The sequence below is a fragment of the Microtus ochrogaster genome, chromosome 15 (genome assembly GCF_000317375.1).
Source record: "Microtus ochrogaster isolate Prairie Vole_2 chromosome 15, MicOch1.0, whole genome shotgun sequence".
Taxonomy (NCBI): Eukaryota; Metazoa; Chordata; class Mammalia; order Rodentia; family Cricetidae; genus Microtus; species Microtus ochrogaster.
This window is the reverse complement of record NC_022017.1, coordinates 34,291,812-34,310,456: the sequence shown is the minus strand read 5'-3', so window position 1 is coordinate 34,310,456 and position 18,645 is coordinate 34,291,812. Positions and strand designations below refer to the sequence as shown.

General features: G+C 40.6%; 1 protein-coding gene across 3 annotated transcripts in view; it reads left to right on the top strand.

Moving 5' to 3' along the window:
* Positions 1 to 18,645, top strand: part of Khdrbs3 (KH RNA binding domain containing, signal transduction associated 3) — a 141,334-nt gene that overhangs the window by 89,514 nt on the left and 33,175 nt on the right. For all 3 annotated transcript variants that reach the window (XR_001229065.2, XM_005354528.1, XM_026782743.1), the window contains exon 7: positions 5,548 to 5,630. Coding sequence is in view for 2 of the 3 variants with exons in the window: in XM_005354528.1 (XP_005354585.1) it covers positions 5,548 to 5,630 (83 nt within the window). In the remaining variant the exon portion in view is untranslated. The remainder of the gene's footprint in view (positions 1 to 5,547; positions 5,631 to 18,645) is intronic.

The window sequence follows — 18,645 nt, the reverse complement described above, 5'->3', positions numbered from 1 at the left end:
AATTGTAGGTGCCAACTATTTGTGGATTATCAATTGTGATAGCCCCACAATGATAATTCCACTTTTAGGCTAACGTTTGTTATCCAGGAAGGTTCCAGAGGAGAAGAGGCACCATCCATGAGAAGCAGAACTGCTTCCTTGGCCTACACATGTGCCCATTTGGTCTGTATCTTGTATGAGCCAGGAAACAGAGTACAAGTCAGGAAGCTGCAAGGCTAGATTTGCATTTCACCTAGGCACTGGTGAAACACAAATGTGTAGGTGAAGACACTAGAATGGGAAATGCAGATTTCCTGCTTTGTTCAGTTGAAAGATTCCAAGTGATCTGAAGGTTTCTGAAGGTCCTGATGAACCTAATAATGCCAGTGGACCTCAGGCTTTATATCAGAATGCAGAGGGGGGTTGTGTGTGAGAGAGCTTGAGGGCATAGAAACAGATTCTCTAGCTAGTTGAAACAACCGCAAGAGGAGCAGGAGTTCAAGGTCACCCTCTGCTACCTAGTGAGTTCTAGGCCAGCCTTGGCTACTTGAGATAGTCTCACAAAAAGTAATGGTGGGGGGGGATCTGATGTTTAGAGCCTTAATAAGCTCCACCATTCTTCACCCACCCTTGTTCATTTCTCTGGTTCTCTTATTCTCAGTCTGGGAACTCTCAGTAAATGCAGTAGAAGAGCACCGGAGTTCCAGGCAACTGTTCCTTAACCCTGTCACCTTACGCTTTCCGTGTCCCTATATTTCCATATAGTGTCCACTGAGCAGATATCACTGCTGTAGTTGGAAGAAGTACAAAATACATACTTCGTAGCCAAGTCCAATAAAGAAATCATAAAATAAAGAACTGCAGATTCATATTGTGAATTATAAAACACGGATGTTAGTCATTCAGTGAGCTGAACAATTGTGTCCTTAAATAGTATTGCAATAACCTGGCATAAGAGTTGAGCAAGGATTGAATGGCATAGTATAGAAGTAAAATGGCGCACAGCATAGCATTTTAGTTAAAATTTAAAATTTTGTCATTTATAATCTTAAATATATATCAGAATTCTTTCCTTGAACTACCCAGTCTTTACATTTAACATGTTGCTAAAGAGGCCATAACCTGTGTATTTCCCAAACTATTTGTACCCCACAATGACCTTCTTGCACACCGACTTTGCACATTATCCTTTTTGTTCTGCAGTATTGCCAGACAGGGATTTCTGCAACACAAGGTAATCATGTCACTAAAATCCAGATGTCCATTCTTTAACTGGTCCTCCATGACGCAGCTCCTGGCTTTTCATCATCATTCCTCTACTCTTGTCTTGCAGTGTTCATTCCAGTTTGTAGCATCCCTGGATACAAAAGGTCTATTCCTCCATTGCTTTACACCTTCCATTCATTCTGAATAATTCTTAAGACCTTTCTTTGAAAAGAAAATCCTAGGTTTTCTATGAATTTACATTGAGCTTCCTTTGCTTTTCTCAGTTGGTCTGGTCTGTCTCACCATTGACATAATAAATTACAAGGCTCTCTTTGGCTGTCCATTATCTCCACTCCACTTCATTGTATGAAGCTCACTCATTAGCCGTAGGAAGATCTCCATCATGGTGTCTATGTCTAGCACAGTGCTGCAAACAGGTTAGAGAATGCATGAAAAGTTTAAACAATGATTGGAAATGTTCCTGATATTAGTTATTGCTAGCTTTTAGCTTAGTAGTTGGTCAGAATTCATGTTGTTATTTTGCTACTGCTTTGTTATGAAAATCATCTCAGAGTTTGTTTTATGGCCACTTTGCATTGGCCACTGAAATATCATAACCAAATTAGTGATTTACCTTTAACGCTGAAGAACACCGTGGCTTGTTTCTGTGTTACAATTTTATTCCTTTTATATGGCCGTCCCCCATTTTTTATTCATTTCTTCCTTTTGACAAAGCATTCAGCTGTATAGGTAATCACGTATAATTTATATAAGACTTAAACCTGCAAGTTGGTAGTATCTATTTCTGCTGACACTTGTTTTATAAAATTGGAAGATTTTGAAACCTTCTATTTAGATAACATTTTGTAAATTAAATGAAGTGAGTCTGTAAATGCTTTCTAAAAGTGAATACATAATGACCGAGTCAAGATAGTTAGCATTTTGATATCCTTAAATAAAACTGTACCTGCAAAATATGTCCAATTATTGTATCTATTTCATTTTAATTTAAAAAGTACTGGGGCTGGAAAAATGTTTCAGCAGTTAAGAACACACACTGCATCAGGAGTGTACTGGAATTCTGTTCCCCCAACCTCACTTTCCGATGTTCTTAATCCCCTGCATGCCTGCAACTCCAGCTCTGGATTTTGATGCCCTCTTCTGGCCTCCATGCGCACATGAATTCATACTCACATACACACACAGCAACACACATATATACATGATTAAAAATAAAATATTTTAAGAGAATGAGTTAATCACTTTTGAACCTATTATGTGACTCTCCTGTACATAGTAACTTTGACATTCTTCACCTTTTTTGAGTTTTATTAAAATTCCAGGAATAAAAGTGTAGATGTGGGATTGTGGTCTACCATTTGAGAATGATTGATGTCAGGATCATTATGAAGTTCATCATATGCTGGACATATATGTATACTTCTCATCCCTTCTATATAGTTTGAGGATTTACATAAGTGTAAAAACAGAATTTGATGCAAGGATGAGCTGCATTGAGTGAGAGATTGTACAGCCCGGTAACTAGTGTTGATGCTCCTTTGACCATGTGGTGCATTTACCTACCGCCAGGGGCTGTGCACTGATGGTCAAAGGTGTTGTTCACAAACGATTTAAGTATTTTAAAAATACCAGTAAACCCAGAGCCACCATGTAATTAACCCTGAAAACTTAGAGCCAGCTATAGGACAAGAGACAGTGCTTTTGTGGCCTAAAGACTAGTGTGTGACATGTCAGATTCCATTGTACAGAAACGTTGTTTCTCTTGACTGTTTGGAAGCTCAGGCTCTTTAGAAATAACAGTGAGAGGCAGAGGCAGGAGGATCTCTTGTGAGTTGAAGGCCAGTGTTCTCGACATAGAACTCTGTCTCAAAATTAACCAACATGGATAAAGCATGTCTCCCAAAGAATGATGAGGCTGGCTTTAATCTTGTAGTTACTGTCTTTTCCTGGTTGAGTTATAAGAATCTTTTTCTATTTTGGAGAGTAAACCAAATCCCATGTGTCACTGATTTTTTTCCCCCCATGAAGTGGATTATCTTTTCATTTCTTTTAAATGGTGTCCTTTGAAAGTTGAAAGCTTTGAATTTCTCCGAGCTCCATTTTTTTCTCCATATTCCTCGTCTCTGTGCTTTCGCTAGTCTGTCAAAGAAATTACTGACCCAAGGTCATGAGGGTGACAGTGTATAGTCATGCTTACCTTTTGTTCTCCAAATTCTGCAACTGCTCACATGCAGATATGATGCATGATGTGTTGATGTTTGCATATGATGTGAGGTTGTCATTCAATTTTATCTTCTTCTGTGTGGGTCTCTCTGCAGGGGTCCCAGCATTATTTATTGAAAAGTCCCGAGTGAGCTGTCTTGAAATTATTGTTAAAAAGTGAATTGCATTTAAATATGAATGGTAATTTCTGACTTTCTTTTTTTGTGTGCCTGTGAGGGTATATTGCTTTGGTTACTGTAATTATTCTTCAAATATATAAACTGTTTTTCTGATCCACTGTCATGCAGGTGTGTTTTGCTGTTATTGGATGTATCGCTCCTTAGTTACATATTTATCTTTGTATTGTCCTTTATGTATTTCTAAACGTGAAATTTTTCATGTAGCTTCAAGTTACTAACTTCTCCTTCTTTGAAGGGCTCTCTCTGTTTCCTAAAATGTGTGTCTACTACTGGTCCTTTTCTGGTTTTGCCTGCTATGGTTCTGAATCCTCTGTTAATTGGAAAGTGCGTTTCAGTGCAGCGCACCTCACCCACTCTTCTGTCTGAGCTTCTTTTGTGTCTGGAATCTGGGTTCTCCTTGTCTTCTAGGTGCTGTCCTTCCTGCCGGGATTTTCCTGTGTCACCAGGTACATGTCTTTGGCAGGGTTTTCTGCATTTGCCTTTTTGGCTCTTATGGTTGTGGATCTCTGTGGTTTTACTTTTGGAAATGTTAAGCTTCTTAGGTATGTGAAGTTTTCTCATCAAATTGGGAAAGGTTTGAACTGGTTGTTTCTCTGAATATTTTCCTGCTCATTCACTGGGTACTGTTCACAGGTCTCCGATGCTATGTTCTTTCTTTCCGTTCTTTGTTCTCAGCATGTCTGTCTTCAAGTTCAGTGACTTCTGTCCAGTGTTTCTGCTGATGAGACCAGTGACGTTTCTGCTTTATTGGTTTCCAAGCCAAGCATTTCCTTGGCCTCTCTGTCCACTGATAGGCTCTATTTGGTGAGGTGATATACTGAGGCTTTTCTTGGTCATAACAGTTTGTTTAGCTCCTTGGCTATGTTCAAGATGCTGGTTTAAATTCTTTGCCTAGCAGATTGAATGCTTTTACTTCCTCAGAGACAATTTTTATTAACAGCTATTTTTCTTATAGAAAGACCATATTTTTGTGTTTTTATTAACATGCCTCAAATTCTTGTTTTAAACTAGACACAATATATATTAATCATCAACTCTAGGAATCACATTCTTCCAGGATTTGTTATATGTTTTATGTTTAGGACTATTCAAAACAAATTCTGTGACATATGTATGCATCAGACGTTACCCCTTTAGTCTCCTCTGCGTTAACTTTGTGTCTGGCTTCTGATGGGTGTATGCTTAGGTATATTGGCACTCATACCCAGCACTCACCCAGCCAGTTTACCCTCAGCTCTGCTTTATAAGTCCATTTCCTCCCCATGCTGGATCTCAGGGTCAGCCAAAGGAAACAGTTCTGGGCATATGGCACTGAGGTGGGCACAGCCCTCTAGATTTCTGGGAATATTTTGCATTTTTGAATGCTTATTAATTAACTCATTTGCCCAGTATTTCTCCACAGTCTCAAGCAGCTAAACTGTTAAACAAGTGGCTCTAATTATTTTCTTCAGCTAACCCCTAGGGAGTGAGCCTGTTTGTACTAAAGAGAGTGCCAAGTCAAATCAGATGAAGATCACTCACTGGGAACCATTGCTAAAGGCTTTTCCAGTTGCCTCACTGCACCCCAGTGGCTCCCATCCTGTGGTTGCTAAGTGAGAATATCACACACTTCTGTTCTCACCAAGATTTAGCCATACTTTCTTCTTTTGTGTGTTTGTTTTTAAGTAAATGTTCTTTGGCACTCTGCAGCTCCCTGGTTCATTTTTGAGTCCTGACCACGTAGCAATGGTTTTCAGCACATGCTTGTTCTTTTGAGAGAATGTTGGGAGCTTTTTGCTCTGGCCATTGGACTGAAGCCACGACTGCACATGCCACGACTGCACATCGCACACCATGGTTAGACTCAGTTAGCGTCAGCTGGTACCATGCAGGAACTGGAAGCAGAGTGTTCTTTCTTTCCAGAGGGTCTTCTTAATTTCTCTCCTCTGGTGTGTTTCAGGACTATGATGATGGGTATGGTACGGCGTACGACGAGCAGAGTTACGACTCCTATGACAACAGCTACAGCACTCCAGCCCAAAGGTAAGAGTCACCTCTTGCTGCCAGGCCGTGCAGGGAGGTGTGATGTCATCTAGTGGGACTGACTGGACTTATTGTTGTTGTTTCTTCCAACTGGAGAAGTGGAATCTGTCCTTCTGAGTTACATGTATGGAAATTTCCATACATGTTCCAAGTAACATGCTCCTGGAAACAGTCATGCTAGAGCATCTGGACTTGAGAACTGTGTTTATCTACTCTGAAAATTTGACCTAAGTATTTAATATCATCCTGAAGAAAGATGATATGCTTTAATAATAGATATCCTTTAATAATATCCTAAGAAAGGATGCTGGCCTTCAAGTGGGTAGCCATTCACTCCTAAGGCCCTGAAATTCCATAGGAACTGTGAACATCCTGCCTTTCTGGAGAATGTAATGCCAGAGCTTGGCCTGCTGGTCACAGATTTGTGCCTTCTTAGCAGTGATGCTCCTGTCTCCCAGCAGCTTCCATTTCTGTAAATGTAACAATTTTATCCTGATCAGACCCTCCCCCCCAAAAATTGTGTGCACCAAATGCTGGTCCTACAGTGACTGCAAAGCCTAAACATAGATGTTTATCTATGGTGAAGGAGTGTGGGCGTGTGTCGATGTGGTGCCACTCGAGCTGGGAGTGAATTAAACAGTTTTCACCTTTGCTTTTGACACGCTACTTTGTGTATGACCTGTGACAGGTGGCCTTCAGACTTAGGCTGGCAGGTGTCTTTCTTAATGGACGCCTTGTTCTTTGTGTTTTTGTCATTAGTTTTCTTTTACAGTTTGTTGAAAATGACAGGCAGGAAGTTGCATGAGGCTTGCTCTGCAGCTCCTCCTCCTGTAGCTGGGCCAGCACTTCCTCAAGTATCCTACCCTAGAGAGCAAGGAGTGGGTTCCAGAAGCAGCCATTTGTCCAAGATCACACCACAACTGGCATGGGGAACTGGGTCCTTAGTCAGATCTTTTAACTTCAAGACTACTCTTTACAACCAGGCATTTCTCGACTTTACTTAAAAACATGAATATTGGGGCTGGAGAGACGGCTCAGAGGTTAAGAGCATTGTCTGCTCTTCCAAAGGTCCTGAGTTCAATTCCCAGCAACCACATGGTGGCTCACAACCATCTGTAATGGGGTCTTGTGCCCTCTTCTGGCCTGCAGGCATACACACAGACAGAATATTGTATACATAATAAATAAATAAATAAATATTTTTAAAAAAAACATGAATATTCCCAAGTGTTTCAGTATGAAGTGTCCTAGTGAAGCACATGCATCTTCATAATACTTCCCGAGTGTGTGGTTTCTGTCTGACCCTGTTCTCTTAAGGCCTGTCACCCAGGCCAAGTGAACATATCCTATAAGAAGCATATCCTCTTATAAGATAGACACTATGTTTGTGGAAGAGGAGACTAAACAACAAAGAGATTGATCAGTGCACAGTCAGATGGAGGGTTTCCCTGTGCTCCTGCATGAGAACTGGCTGCACACCATCTAGAACTAGAATCTAGGGCTGTTGCATGTGTTTGCTTGATCTGTGTGATGATCTGAGTATGGAACTGTTCTAGATAGTGTGCTAATACTTATGGCCCTTTGTTTTCTCGCTTCTAGTTAGCATACATTTTTCTATAAAAATTTTCTTCATACATTTTAATCATGTTCTTTCCAAACTCCTCTCAGATTCTCCCCACAAAACAAACAAAAAGCCAATAAGAACAAAAACAAAAACAAAAAAAAACAAACAAAAGCAAAGTGAAACCAAATTGCATGCATACACTTTTTGGATCTTGTGTGTTTTGCGTATGCTGCCATACTATTTAGGAGCTCATTTGTATACTGGTTCTTTCCTATCTGCAAGACACTGTTTCCACCATCTCTGATTATTAAAATCTTTCCTCTTCCTTTTCCATATAGATCCCTGAGCCTTGAAGGAAGGGGTTTGATAAAGACATCCCATTTAGGACTGAGTGCTCCAGAGCCTGTCACTCTGCACATTGTCCATTCACGGGTCTTTGCTGTAAGAAGACACTTTTCTGATGAGGTTGAATAATGCACTGACCTATAGGTATAGCAGTATATCAGGAGTCATCCTTAGCAGATCATAGACATACCTAGTCTCAGCTTCTTGGCCATTTTAGCTCTGTTAGATTTTGGTTTCATCTCATGCAAAGGTATATTTTTAATTTTAGTTTGGAGATCATAATTGTTACATCATTTCTCTCTTTCCCCTTTTCCCCTCCAACCTGTCCCATATAACCGACCTCTCTTTGCCTTTTTTCAAATTGATGGCCTTTTTTTTCATGAATTGATGTTACATTTACATATGTACATGTATATATAAATATAATTAATATAGAAATTCAAACACACACACACTCACACACATATATATGTTCCTATTCCTAAATATAACCTACTCAGTCTGTTTAATGTTACTTGCGTGTTCCCAGGCCTGACAGTTTGGTATAGGACAACTATGTCTCCAACTCATAGCATGACTTAGTTGCCTATAGTTCTTGGTATAGGGTTGAGACATTGTGGTCTTTCCCCTACTTCACTTTGGCCTTCTGTTTTTGTCCTTGTTTGTCTCCTGTTTAGGCAGTAATGTTGGTGATACTTTATGTGTGTCTCTGCTGACAATTCTAGGAGATACTTCCTAATCCCCTGGCTCTTAAAATATTTCCACCCCAGCTTCTGCGGTGTCCCCTTAGGTATGGAAGTTGTTTTGTAGATGTATCCATTGGGGCACACTTCACAACTCTGCACTTTAATTGGTTGTGGTTTTCTGGAATGTTTCCCATTTCTTGGTAAGGAGTAAGAACTACACTTATTGGGTATAAGGACAAATATTTAGAGTGTAGTTAGGGATTATGCTGATTTAGTAAAATTATGGTTGTAGGTTTTCTTCTGTGATCCATGTTTTCACTACCCATGGGTAGTTTACTAGGTTTCCAGTACCAGACATGATTTCCCTCTTGTTGAGCAGGTCTTAATTCCAATTACAGAGCTGTTGGTTACTGCCAAAGTGTGTGTGCCACTACTGCACCCTTAGGGTTACTGTGACTGTCATTATTGTGGTTGGTAGGCATCCTAGCTGAATGAAAGTGTTGGTTGCTTACTCCCTTTTTCTTGTCAGTTCCAACTGGCATTTGGGTCACTTCTGGCTCAGGGGCTCCTGGGTCATGCAGTAGAGTTTATGTATGTATGTATGTATGTATGTATGTATTTATTATTAAGAATTTCTTCCTCCTCCCCACCTCCGCTTCCCATTTCCCTCCCTCTTCCCTGCTCCCCTCCCCCTCCCTCTCCAACCCAAAGAGCAGTCAGGGTTCCCTGCCCTGTGGAAAGTCCAAGGTCCTCCCCCCTTCATCCAGGTCTAGGAAGGTGAGCATCCAAACAGCCTAGGCTCCCACAAAGACACATGCAGTAGGATCAAAACCCAGTGCTATTGTTCTTGGCTTCTCAGCAGCCCTCATTGTCCGCCATGTAGAGTTTAAAGCCAATTAAAAAGTGATTGGTTAATCCTACAACATTTGTGCCTATAGAGCAACAATATATCTCGCAAGCAGGTTGCTGTTGTGGGTGTCAGAGTTTGTGTCTGGGCGATACTGATGATTAGTTTTCTCCTCTGGTAGTATGTAAAATCTTATAGCAACATGAACATTAGTGAGTAGGAGTGAGGCTTCTGATTTGGGCACCAGCTGGATTTCTCTTTGATCAATAACATATGTAATTGTTGATAGCAGTAGGGCCTTACTATCAGGTTATGGCGAGTAACTAATTTGCTTTGCGATAGTCTTTTATGTATGGAGGTTTCCATAGGGCAATAAGATGCAACTAATTCCTGGCACTGCAGGTTTTATTTGGTAGCATAAGATGTCTAGTTGGGTTATCATCTCTTTTATTATTTCTGTTACTCTTTGATTCCTTTCACATATGCATATATTTTAGGAAGCTTCTGCAGTATTAAGTTTCCATATGGCTTTTCAAAAGACAGTTATTGTTAATTTTCCCTCCTTGAATGCCCTCCTTTCTGCTGCCCTCCCACCCTGCTCTCCATTCAATCCTTGTTTTCTTTGTTTGCACCTCCCTCTTTTGTTTAAGTAAGAAAGTTCTAAGCCTAAAACAAAATTATTAAAATAAGAGCAAATATAAGGTGTAAAAATTAAAATTACAACCAGTATAAACAATCCTTGGTTTCTGCCTTATCTCCTTTTGTAGATATCCCCTTGCCACTTGCATAGTCAATCCCTTACTAGCTACCTAACCTTTGTGGTTATTAGTTTGAAGTACACGTCTAAAGTTAAAAACAAAATTCACGTATGAGAAAAAACAGGCAATATTCAATTGCCTTTTTAGATCTGGGTTATCTCATCAGGATAATTTTTTCTCCATTTATCTGAAAATTTCATAATTTTATTTTTCAAAGCAGTTGCATAATATTCCATTGTGTCAATATGCCACATTTCCATTACTCACTTTAGGCTGTTTGCCTGTTTCTGGCTTTTGTGAATAGAGCACCTATGAACGTGGATGAGGTAAGATACTGTCTTTGGGTTTATGCCCAGGAGTTGTATAACTGGATCTTGAGGTAGATATATTCCCACTTTCCTGAGGAACTGCCAGATTGGTTTCCATAACAACTGAACAAATTTACAGTCCCAGCAGCAATGAATGAGTGTTCCCCTTACTCTGTATGCTCCTCAGAGTGATCTGTCATTGGTTTTATTGATCTTGTCCATTCTGATTGCTATAAAATTAAGTTTCAAAGTATTGATTTGAATTTCAATGGTAGCTAAGGATATTGAACACTTTCTAAGTGTTTCTAAACATTTTTTTACCCTTTTGAGAACTCTACTTAATTCTGTACCCCATTTTTTAATTGTTGTTTTCTTGATTTTTTTTTAGCTCTTTATATATTCTAGATACTATTCTATCCCCGTGTCACATGTATATTTGGTAAAGATCTTTTCCCATTCTGTAGGCTGCTGCTTTGCTTGAATAATGGTGTCCTGTGCTATACAAAAGATTTTTAGCAGTATAAGGTTCCGTTTCTTAGTTGGTCTTAGTGCCTGTGCTATCAGTGAGTGTCCTATTCTTTTCCTGTGCCAATGAATTCAAGCCTATTGCTGAGTTTCTTGTCTATTAGATTCAGTGCATCTGGTTTTATGTTGAAATCTTTGATTGACTTGGATTTGAGTTTTCTATATGCAACCATTCAGTTTGACCTTTACCATTTCTTGAAGATACTGTCTTTCCTCCAGTGTGTATTTTTTGCTTTTTTTTTTTTGTAAAAACCCTTGTGTTTATAGGTTTCCTTAGTCTTCAATTTGGTTGTATTATTCAGCATGTCTGTTTTCATGCTAATACCATGCTGTTTATATTACTGTATCTCTCTAGTGTAACTTGATATCAGGAATGCTGAGACCTACAGCAGTTGTTTTTTGATTCTGTTGGAATTTTGATGGAGATTTCACTGAATCTATAGATGCTTTGTTTTGTAAAGATTTATTTATTTATTATGTATACCGACTTCTGCCTGCGTGTATGCCTGCAGGCCAGAAGAAGGCACCGGATCTCATTAAGGATGTTTGTGTACCACTATGTGGTTGCTTGAAATTGAACTCAGGTCCTTTGGAAGAGCAGTCAGTGCTCTTAACCTTTGAGCCATCTCCTGCCCTTTAGATGCTTTTCTATGATGGCCATTTCACTATGTTAATCCTGTGGATCTATGAGCATGGAACGTATATCAATCTTCTGATGTCTTTCCAAGTTTCTTTCTTCAGTATCTTAAAACTTTTATTATACAAGGTTTTTTTTTTCTTTCTTGGTTACAGTTATTCCAAGATTTCTGTTTGTTTTAGTTTTTGTTGTTTTGAGGTGATTGTAAAAAAGGTACTGTTTCCCTAATTTCTTTTTCAGTCTAATTGTATTTGCATATAAAAAGGTTATATAATCCACATGAAAAAGAAACTGAAAGATAAATTCCACATAATCATCTCATTAGTTGGAGAAAAGGCCCTTGACAAAACCCAACACACCTTCATGTTTCTTGGAGAAACTATAGTTATAGTGATACATCTCAACAGTATAAAGGGAATTTACAGCAAGCTCACTCTAAAATCCAGAACAAAACAAGGCTATCCACTCTCTCCACACCTATTCAATAAAAGCCTTGAAATGTTTACTAGAGCAGTAAGACAACTGAAGGAAAGCAGAATTCAAACAGGAAAGGAAAACGTCAAAGTGTCTTGATTTGCAGATGGAGTGATTTTATATATGAAGTCATTAAAAACTTCATCAGGAAACTACTAAGCAAATTAGGAGAATTCAAAATTAATACACAAAATCAGTGCACACTGACGGGACTTTCTTTTTTAGACTATTTTATGTTCTGTATGTTTCTTATATCTTAATAAAGGCACCTCTATTTAAATTAGGTAAATTTTCTTTTATGATTTTATTGAAAATATTTTCTGTGCCTTTGACTTTGTTTTTCTTTTCCCCTCTATCTCTATTATCTGTAAGTTTGGTCTTTTCAAAATATTCTAGATTTCCTGGGTATTTTTTGTGTTTGGAGTTTTTAAATACACACACACACACACACACACACACACACACACACACACACACCATTTTCTTCAGTTGAATTATCCATTTATTCTACCCCATCGTCAAGGCATGCGACTCTCTTTTATGTCAATGGGGAAGATTCCTCTGAAGTGTTTGTTTGACAGCCTGTCTTTCATTTTCAGTTTTATCTCAGTCTGTGTTTTCTTTGGTGATTCTATTTCTTTGTTAAATTCTATTTTCATGTCTTGAATTGTTTTCTTTATTTCATTCCATTGTCTGTGCTTTCATGATCTTCTTTAAGGGCTCTATTCAAGTCTTCTTTATGGTTTTTGTTGTTTTGAAGTTCTTGTCTTGTGCTTCAGTTTAACTACTTTCTCAGGGCCTATTGTAATAGGTCTGTTGGTTTCTGGAGGAGACATACTGCCTTGGTTGTTCATCTTTCTTCAAAGATATAAATAATGTGCATCTGATCTAGGCGTCTGGAGTTCTGGTGTTTGAATTCTTTCTTGGTGTAGTTACCTGGTCTCCTTTTTGTTAGGTCTGTCCTATGGTTTCTGTTGCCACTCTGGGTCCTGGCTAAGTGTGATTGTGAGGAACCTACTAGAGAGAAATTCTGGGTCCCATTCTGGGTGGTGTGTGTGGGTCCCTGTTAGAGTGAGTTGTTCTGCGGGTCAGTGGGAGTCACAAAGGTACAGAGGTGGCCTAGAAAGAAGTCTGAAACGGGCAACAGGAAAGAACTTGGAGGATGCTGGGTCTGCACCAGGAGGCCATGTGTCAAGGGGATGAAAGTGGCCTTCTTATGTTTTCACTTTGGTTTTTCATTGGTACCAGTCCCATCCTGCATAGTTACCATAGGTAATAGAGGAGAAAACAAACACATTGTTTTTTTATTTAGTCCACCACCATGCAAGACTCCAGTCCAGAGTGTTTCCTGAACTGCCTTAAAGAGCCAGATTTAAAGCCCTTACTAATAGGACAGTAATGTCACAGTGAGTCTTTGGTAAGCAGACAGAATGAAAGCAAGTGACTTACAGGTAGTCTAAATCAGGATAGGAGTTTATTAGAGTTTAAACCATTGCCCACATGACTCACTCAGTCTAAAGGACAATGGCCAGAGTTGGGTCTGGGCTGGTGGAGCTTGTGATCTTTTCAGTTTAAGTGTTGTGGTAATATGTAAATACAATGGAAGGCACTCCTTTGTCATTCTTCAGTTAGTGGTTCTTGAATGTCTGCCATATGCTCGGCACTGCTCTTAGTGTTTGAGGCCTGAGACTCAGAGCCGTCATAGAGCCGGTCGCTGGAAAGCTCATTGGCTATAAGGAAACAGATGTAAATACTTAATAGTAAGCTATTATGAGAAGCCTGAGAAGTTTCATGTTTTTCTTGGAAAGACTATAAAATTCTAGTTTGGAATTTATGAATATATCTGAGAGAATAGAGGAGAGTTTCCAGATGATGGTTAGGGAAAGGACTTCTTACCAAGGTAAGGCAGGCACAAGAGACACCAAACAACAGCAAAATACCTTGTGTGGGGAGCATTCATAGTGTAATTCGGATGGAAGATTCTCTCTGGGAGCTGAAACGTAAGACTTGGAAGCAATAGGGAGCTGAGAGAATGGCGTGTTTAGACTTGAATCTAGAGAAATTAATTAGCCAATAGTATCGAGAAGCTGGATTGGCAGATGCTTAGCATAGCTATGGGCAAAATCAGTTAAGAGGCGGCAGCACTATAAATATAAACCCGTAAGTGTCAGGAAAGACTCGCTAAAGGAAACAGCTTATAGGCCAGTGCAGCCACCTTCTCTGAAGTGAGGTTTCCAGTGCTTCAGCTGACTGTACCCAGGAGCAAAACCCATGAGACCTGTATACATGCGCAGTGCAGAAGGAGCCTAGCCATGTGGAACGTGCACTTCTTGGAGAACAAACTGGTTCAAACAATTAGATTAGTTGCCACACATCATTCAACTGTGAAACAGAAGCCAGTGAACCTTGGTCTGCATGACATAGAATAGACTTATGTAACCTGCTGCTTTTTAGTAAATTAAAATGAGATTGCTTTTTTTGTGCAGTTGTCCAAAGAAATGTTTTTTTCTTTCTACTAGTATGTAATAAAATACTACAGCACTGTTTTCTCATAGTTCTGAAATGAGTCTCAAAGTCAGCATGTCAGCAGCTCCCTTTCCACCCGAGCCTTCCTCTGATTGGCAGGTGTGTCCTCTGTATCCTCACAGTGTATTTCCTGTGTGAGTACATCTGTGGTGTCTTGTGTAGCCAAGGTTTGTCTTAGGAGAACGTTGATCAGAGTGGATCAGAACTCGTTCCTAGACTTCATTTCAACTTAAACTACTCCTGTAAAGGTCCTGTCTTCAGTCACAGTCATGATTAGGGGTTTGGGGGCCCAGGGGTTCAGAATAGAACTTTAGGGGGAGGGTACGCATGCCACATAGGTACTATACTATGATGCATGTGCAGCATGTGTCTAAAAGTTAGGAGCCTGATATGAAGCAAAATATCTCTAGTGTCAGCATGGAGATCATCCCTCCCTTCTCAGTATCCCCTAAAATACTGCTAAACTAAACCTTGAGATGCCATCATTTACCTAGGTTCAGAGAGCTTGTCTGAAATTCAGCTCAGGGCCCACCAAGTGTGTAAAGCCCTCTTGGCGCATATTTCATCCTCCTTCCTCCCTTGTTTGATTTCAGCTGGTTTTACTAATCGCCTTTGTATTCCCAATTCTTGATGTTCTGGTGTTGGTGTTTTCCTCAGAAGGCTCCTATGCCGTGGCTGCTCGTGCAGACTTTGAACCTTAGGAGGTGGGGCCTCACTAGAGGAAATGGGGAATTGTGGGTAGGTCCTTGGGAGCATCCTGTCCATGTCCCCATTCTGGCTCTCTGCTGCCATCAGGTAGAATCATCCTCCTCACAAGCTACTGCTGTCTTGATGTGCTGCCTGCCATGGGGGCCCAGTGATGACCAAAAGCTCTGAAACAGTCGACTAAGCCAAGCCACTGTCCCCTTAAGTTGTTTTGAGAGGTATTATGTCAGAGGTTAAAATGTCTGGGTCTTTGATTCGGTTCCATGGGTCCTCCTGTCTGTTTTTATGCCAGTCCCAGGCTGTTTTCATTACTGTAGCTCTGTAGTAGAGTTTGAAGTCAGAGATTGTGATGCCCCCAGAAGTTCTTTTATTATACAGGATTGTTTTGGCTATTCTGGGGTTTTTGCTTTTCCATATAAAGTTAATTACCATTCTTTTGAGGTCTGTGAAGAATTTTGCTGGGATTTTGATGGGCGTTGCATTGAATCTGTAGATTGCTTTACAAATTGTCACCAGATGTTTTTATATCCAGTAGTGGGATCCACTGCATGTGGAATCCCAGCCCATTAAACACTTTTCACATAGTTCAATACTTTAGGTATTTGATTTTTTTTTTAAGAAACCAAATTGAGCATTAAAAACTATCAACACATACTGAAACAGTCTGAAGTAGACATTGACAAAAGCTAGATCCCAACCGAAATTAATACTCCAGACCAACAGATTTCCTTATTTCTTAATGGAAAACTCCATAGGGGAAAAAAAAAGCAGAGGGGATGGGGTGGTTGGTGATGAAAAACCAGAGTGATAAACCTAATAAAGGAAGTCAATGACACTTGCCAAAGTACAGCAAGGAAACTTCATAGACTGTGGCCATGGGATTTGGCATCACAGGAGGCAGGCCAGGCTCCAGACTGAACTGAGAGAGGATGGGGGCAAGAATAGAAGATTCATAACAGCCAATAATAGGTACAGAGGATCTATCTAAGCTGTCACTTTGGCAAGATGTCTAAAAAGCAGCTGGAAATGAGCAAAGGCTCCCTGCAGCTTGTGACTTGAGGGTTCATTTGTCCCCTGCCTTGGAGGTGGATGGAGTATGGATGTGGCAAGGTGGCCAGGAAGCAGAGATGAGGATGGGGCCCCTTGTCCCTGGCAAGGCAGAAACTTGACGAAGTTCTCCTTGATAGTGGCATATTCTTGTCAGTAAAGTGCAAATGACTGAGATATGACAAACCTAGCCCCCAGTGATGGAGCAGCAACAGTGCAGCGGCTGACCGGGAGTCCCCCAGGAGCCCCAGAGCCACTGTCAGCTTCCTCTTCTGTTGCATCGCTTAGTTAACAAGGCACCTTCATTACACTGATCCAAGAAATTCTGAGGCTCTATCAGGAAATTCTTTAAATTAAACAAGAAAGAAAAGGATTTTCTCCCAGTATTTACTAGTGAAGTTGGAGAGAACCTAATGTATGACAAACCTACCAAGTGCTGGTTAGTGTGTCAGGTGCTCTCAAACTCGTCATTGGACTTGACTTTAAGTCCTCAATCTTAGAAGGAGATGCTGCATTCCTGTCTAGTTCAAGAATAATCCCTTGTTCCAGACAGGTTTAATGACCTGGGAAGGCTGTGTGAAGTTGGTACCATGAAGAAATTGTGACCACTTTTTTTCAAACACATGGCCCTGGAGAGCCTGGCCTGTCTTTATTTATACAGCATCAATGGTTTGCATGAACAGTTTCACAATTAGATTTTACTTCCTAATTTGTTCCTTGCCTCTTTCTCCTGCCCTCCAGTTCCTTTTTGATTTGTATTTCTATTGTTAGAAGCATAACCAGTGTTAAAACACCCACAAAGGCAGTTTTCTGAGGAGGCTCACCTGCAGGTAGAGCAGGTGCGCAGTTGGCGGCATTTGTAGTCACAGTGCAATGCAGCTTTGTCCCCAGTGGTTAATGTTTCCATTGTTAGGGTCTGGGTGCTCACATCTCACCAGCTGAAGCTGGATCAGTTCATTCTACATTTTGAAATACCTTCTCTGGGGATACCAGATTTTTCCTTATATCGTATAAGCAGCATAACTTGAAAGGTTAATTTTAATAGTTGGCACTGTTTATCCCTTGTTCTTATGTCTGTCTCTCTTAACTTGTTATGGCCTTGACACACAGTTACTAGAAATGAGGGAACTGTGGGTTTCTGTGATTCTTCTTCATTCCCTGACTCTAGACTGTTCCCACTAACTCCTGACATCATCTGTTTAAGAACATTTCTATAAGACTCTTGTGGCTAAAAACATTCTTTGCAGAACAATTATGCTAATATGTAAACTTCGTGACCTACTGTGACTCATTCAGGCCAGCAAGATGGTAACATGGTGAAAGCAAGGAGAATAGGCAGCGCACATGCTCCCGGCGTCATGCCCAAAATAAAGCAGCCCACTGTCCACAGGTCTTTGTCAAGTGGGTCAGGGTCTCCAGGACCTTGCTCAAGGAGAACTATTCATGCTATTCTCAGGCCTTGGTGACCCAAAGAAGTCACATGGCTCCTGCCAAACCCTAGTCCAGTTCTTCTTGTAAGCATGGTAAATATAGGGTGTGTGTGGAGATGGTTGGAGGCGTTGCAATAAATGTACAGAATACCTGAACAGTTGTTACACGTACAGTCTTTATGCCTTTCCTCCACAAGTGTATGGGAACACACTAGGGGCAAAGGCAGGCTCATGGTGATAAATCAATTGCCACTGTCAGTTCACTGTTTAATGTTCTTGAGAATACATGAGATTTATCACCGAGGACTTGTAGAATAATGGTAGTGTATGAAAACAGAGTCCACCAGGGAGATGTACGACATCATTTGGATTTAGCGCTGCCATCTGCTTAATAGTGCTGAGAAAGACTACAGCAGCACTTAGGATCAGCCACTCATAGCAGTGACAGATGCTATGCTGGGTGAGCATGTAGGGAAGAGGTTCCTTTCCACACTGTGGACTGTGTGACGGGCTGTCTGAGCAAGGCCATGTGTTGCTTTTCAAACCGCAACTTTAAACCTTCACTGTACAGTTTTTAAAGGTCTGCTTAGCAGAACTCTTTTTTTTTTTGTTTCTTCTTTTTTTTAATTTATTTATTTATTAAAAATTTTTACCTCCTCCCATTTCCCTCCCACTCCCCCCCCTCACTCTCCAGTCCTAAGAGAAGTCAGGGTGCTCTGCCCTGTGGGAAGTCCAAGGCCCTCCCCCCTCCATCCAGGTCTAGGAAGGTGTGCATCCAAACAGACTAGGCTCCCAAAAAGCCAGTACATGCAGTAGAGTCAAAACCCGGTGTCATTATTGGCTTCTCAGTCCACCCTCATTGTCAGCCACATTTAGAGAGTCCAGTTTGATCACATGTTCGTTCAGTCCCAGTCCAGCTGGCCTTGGTGAGCTCCCATTAGATCAGTCCTACCGACTCCGTGGGTGGACGCACCCCTCGCTGTTTTGATTTCCTTGCTCATGTTCTCCCTCCTTCTGCTCTTCATCTGGGCTTTGGGAGCTCAGTCCAGTGCTCTAATGTAGGTCTCTTTCTCTATCTCCATCCATCGCCAGATGAAGGTTTTATGGTGATATGCACAATATTCATCAGTGTGGCTATGGGAGAAGGCCAGTTCAGGCACTCT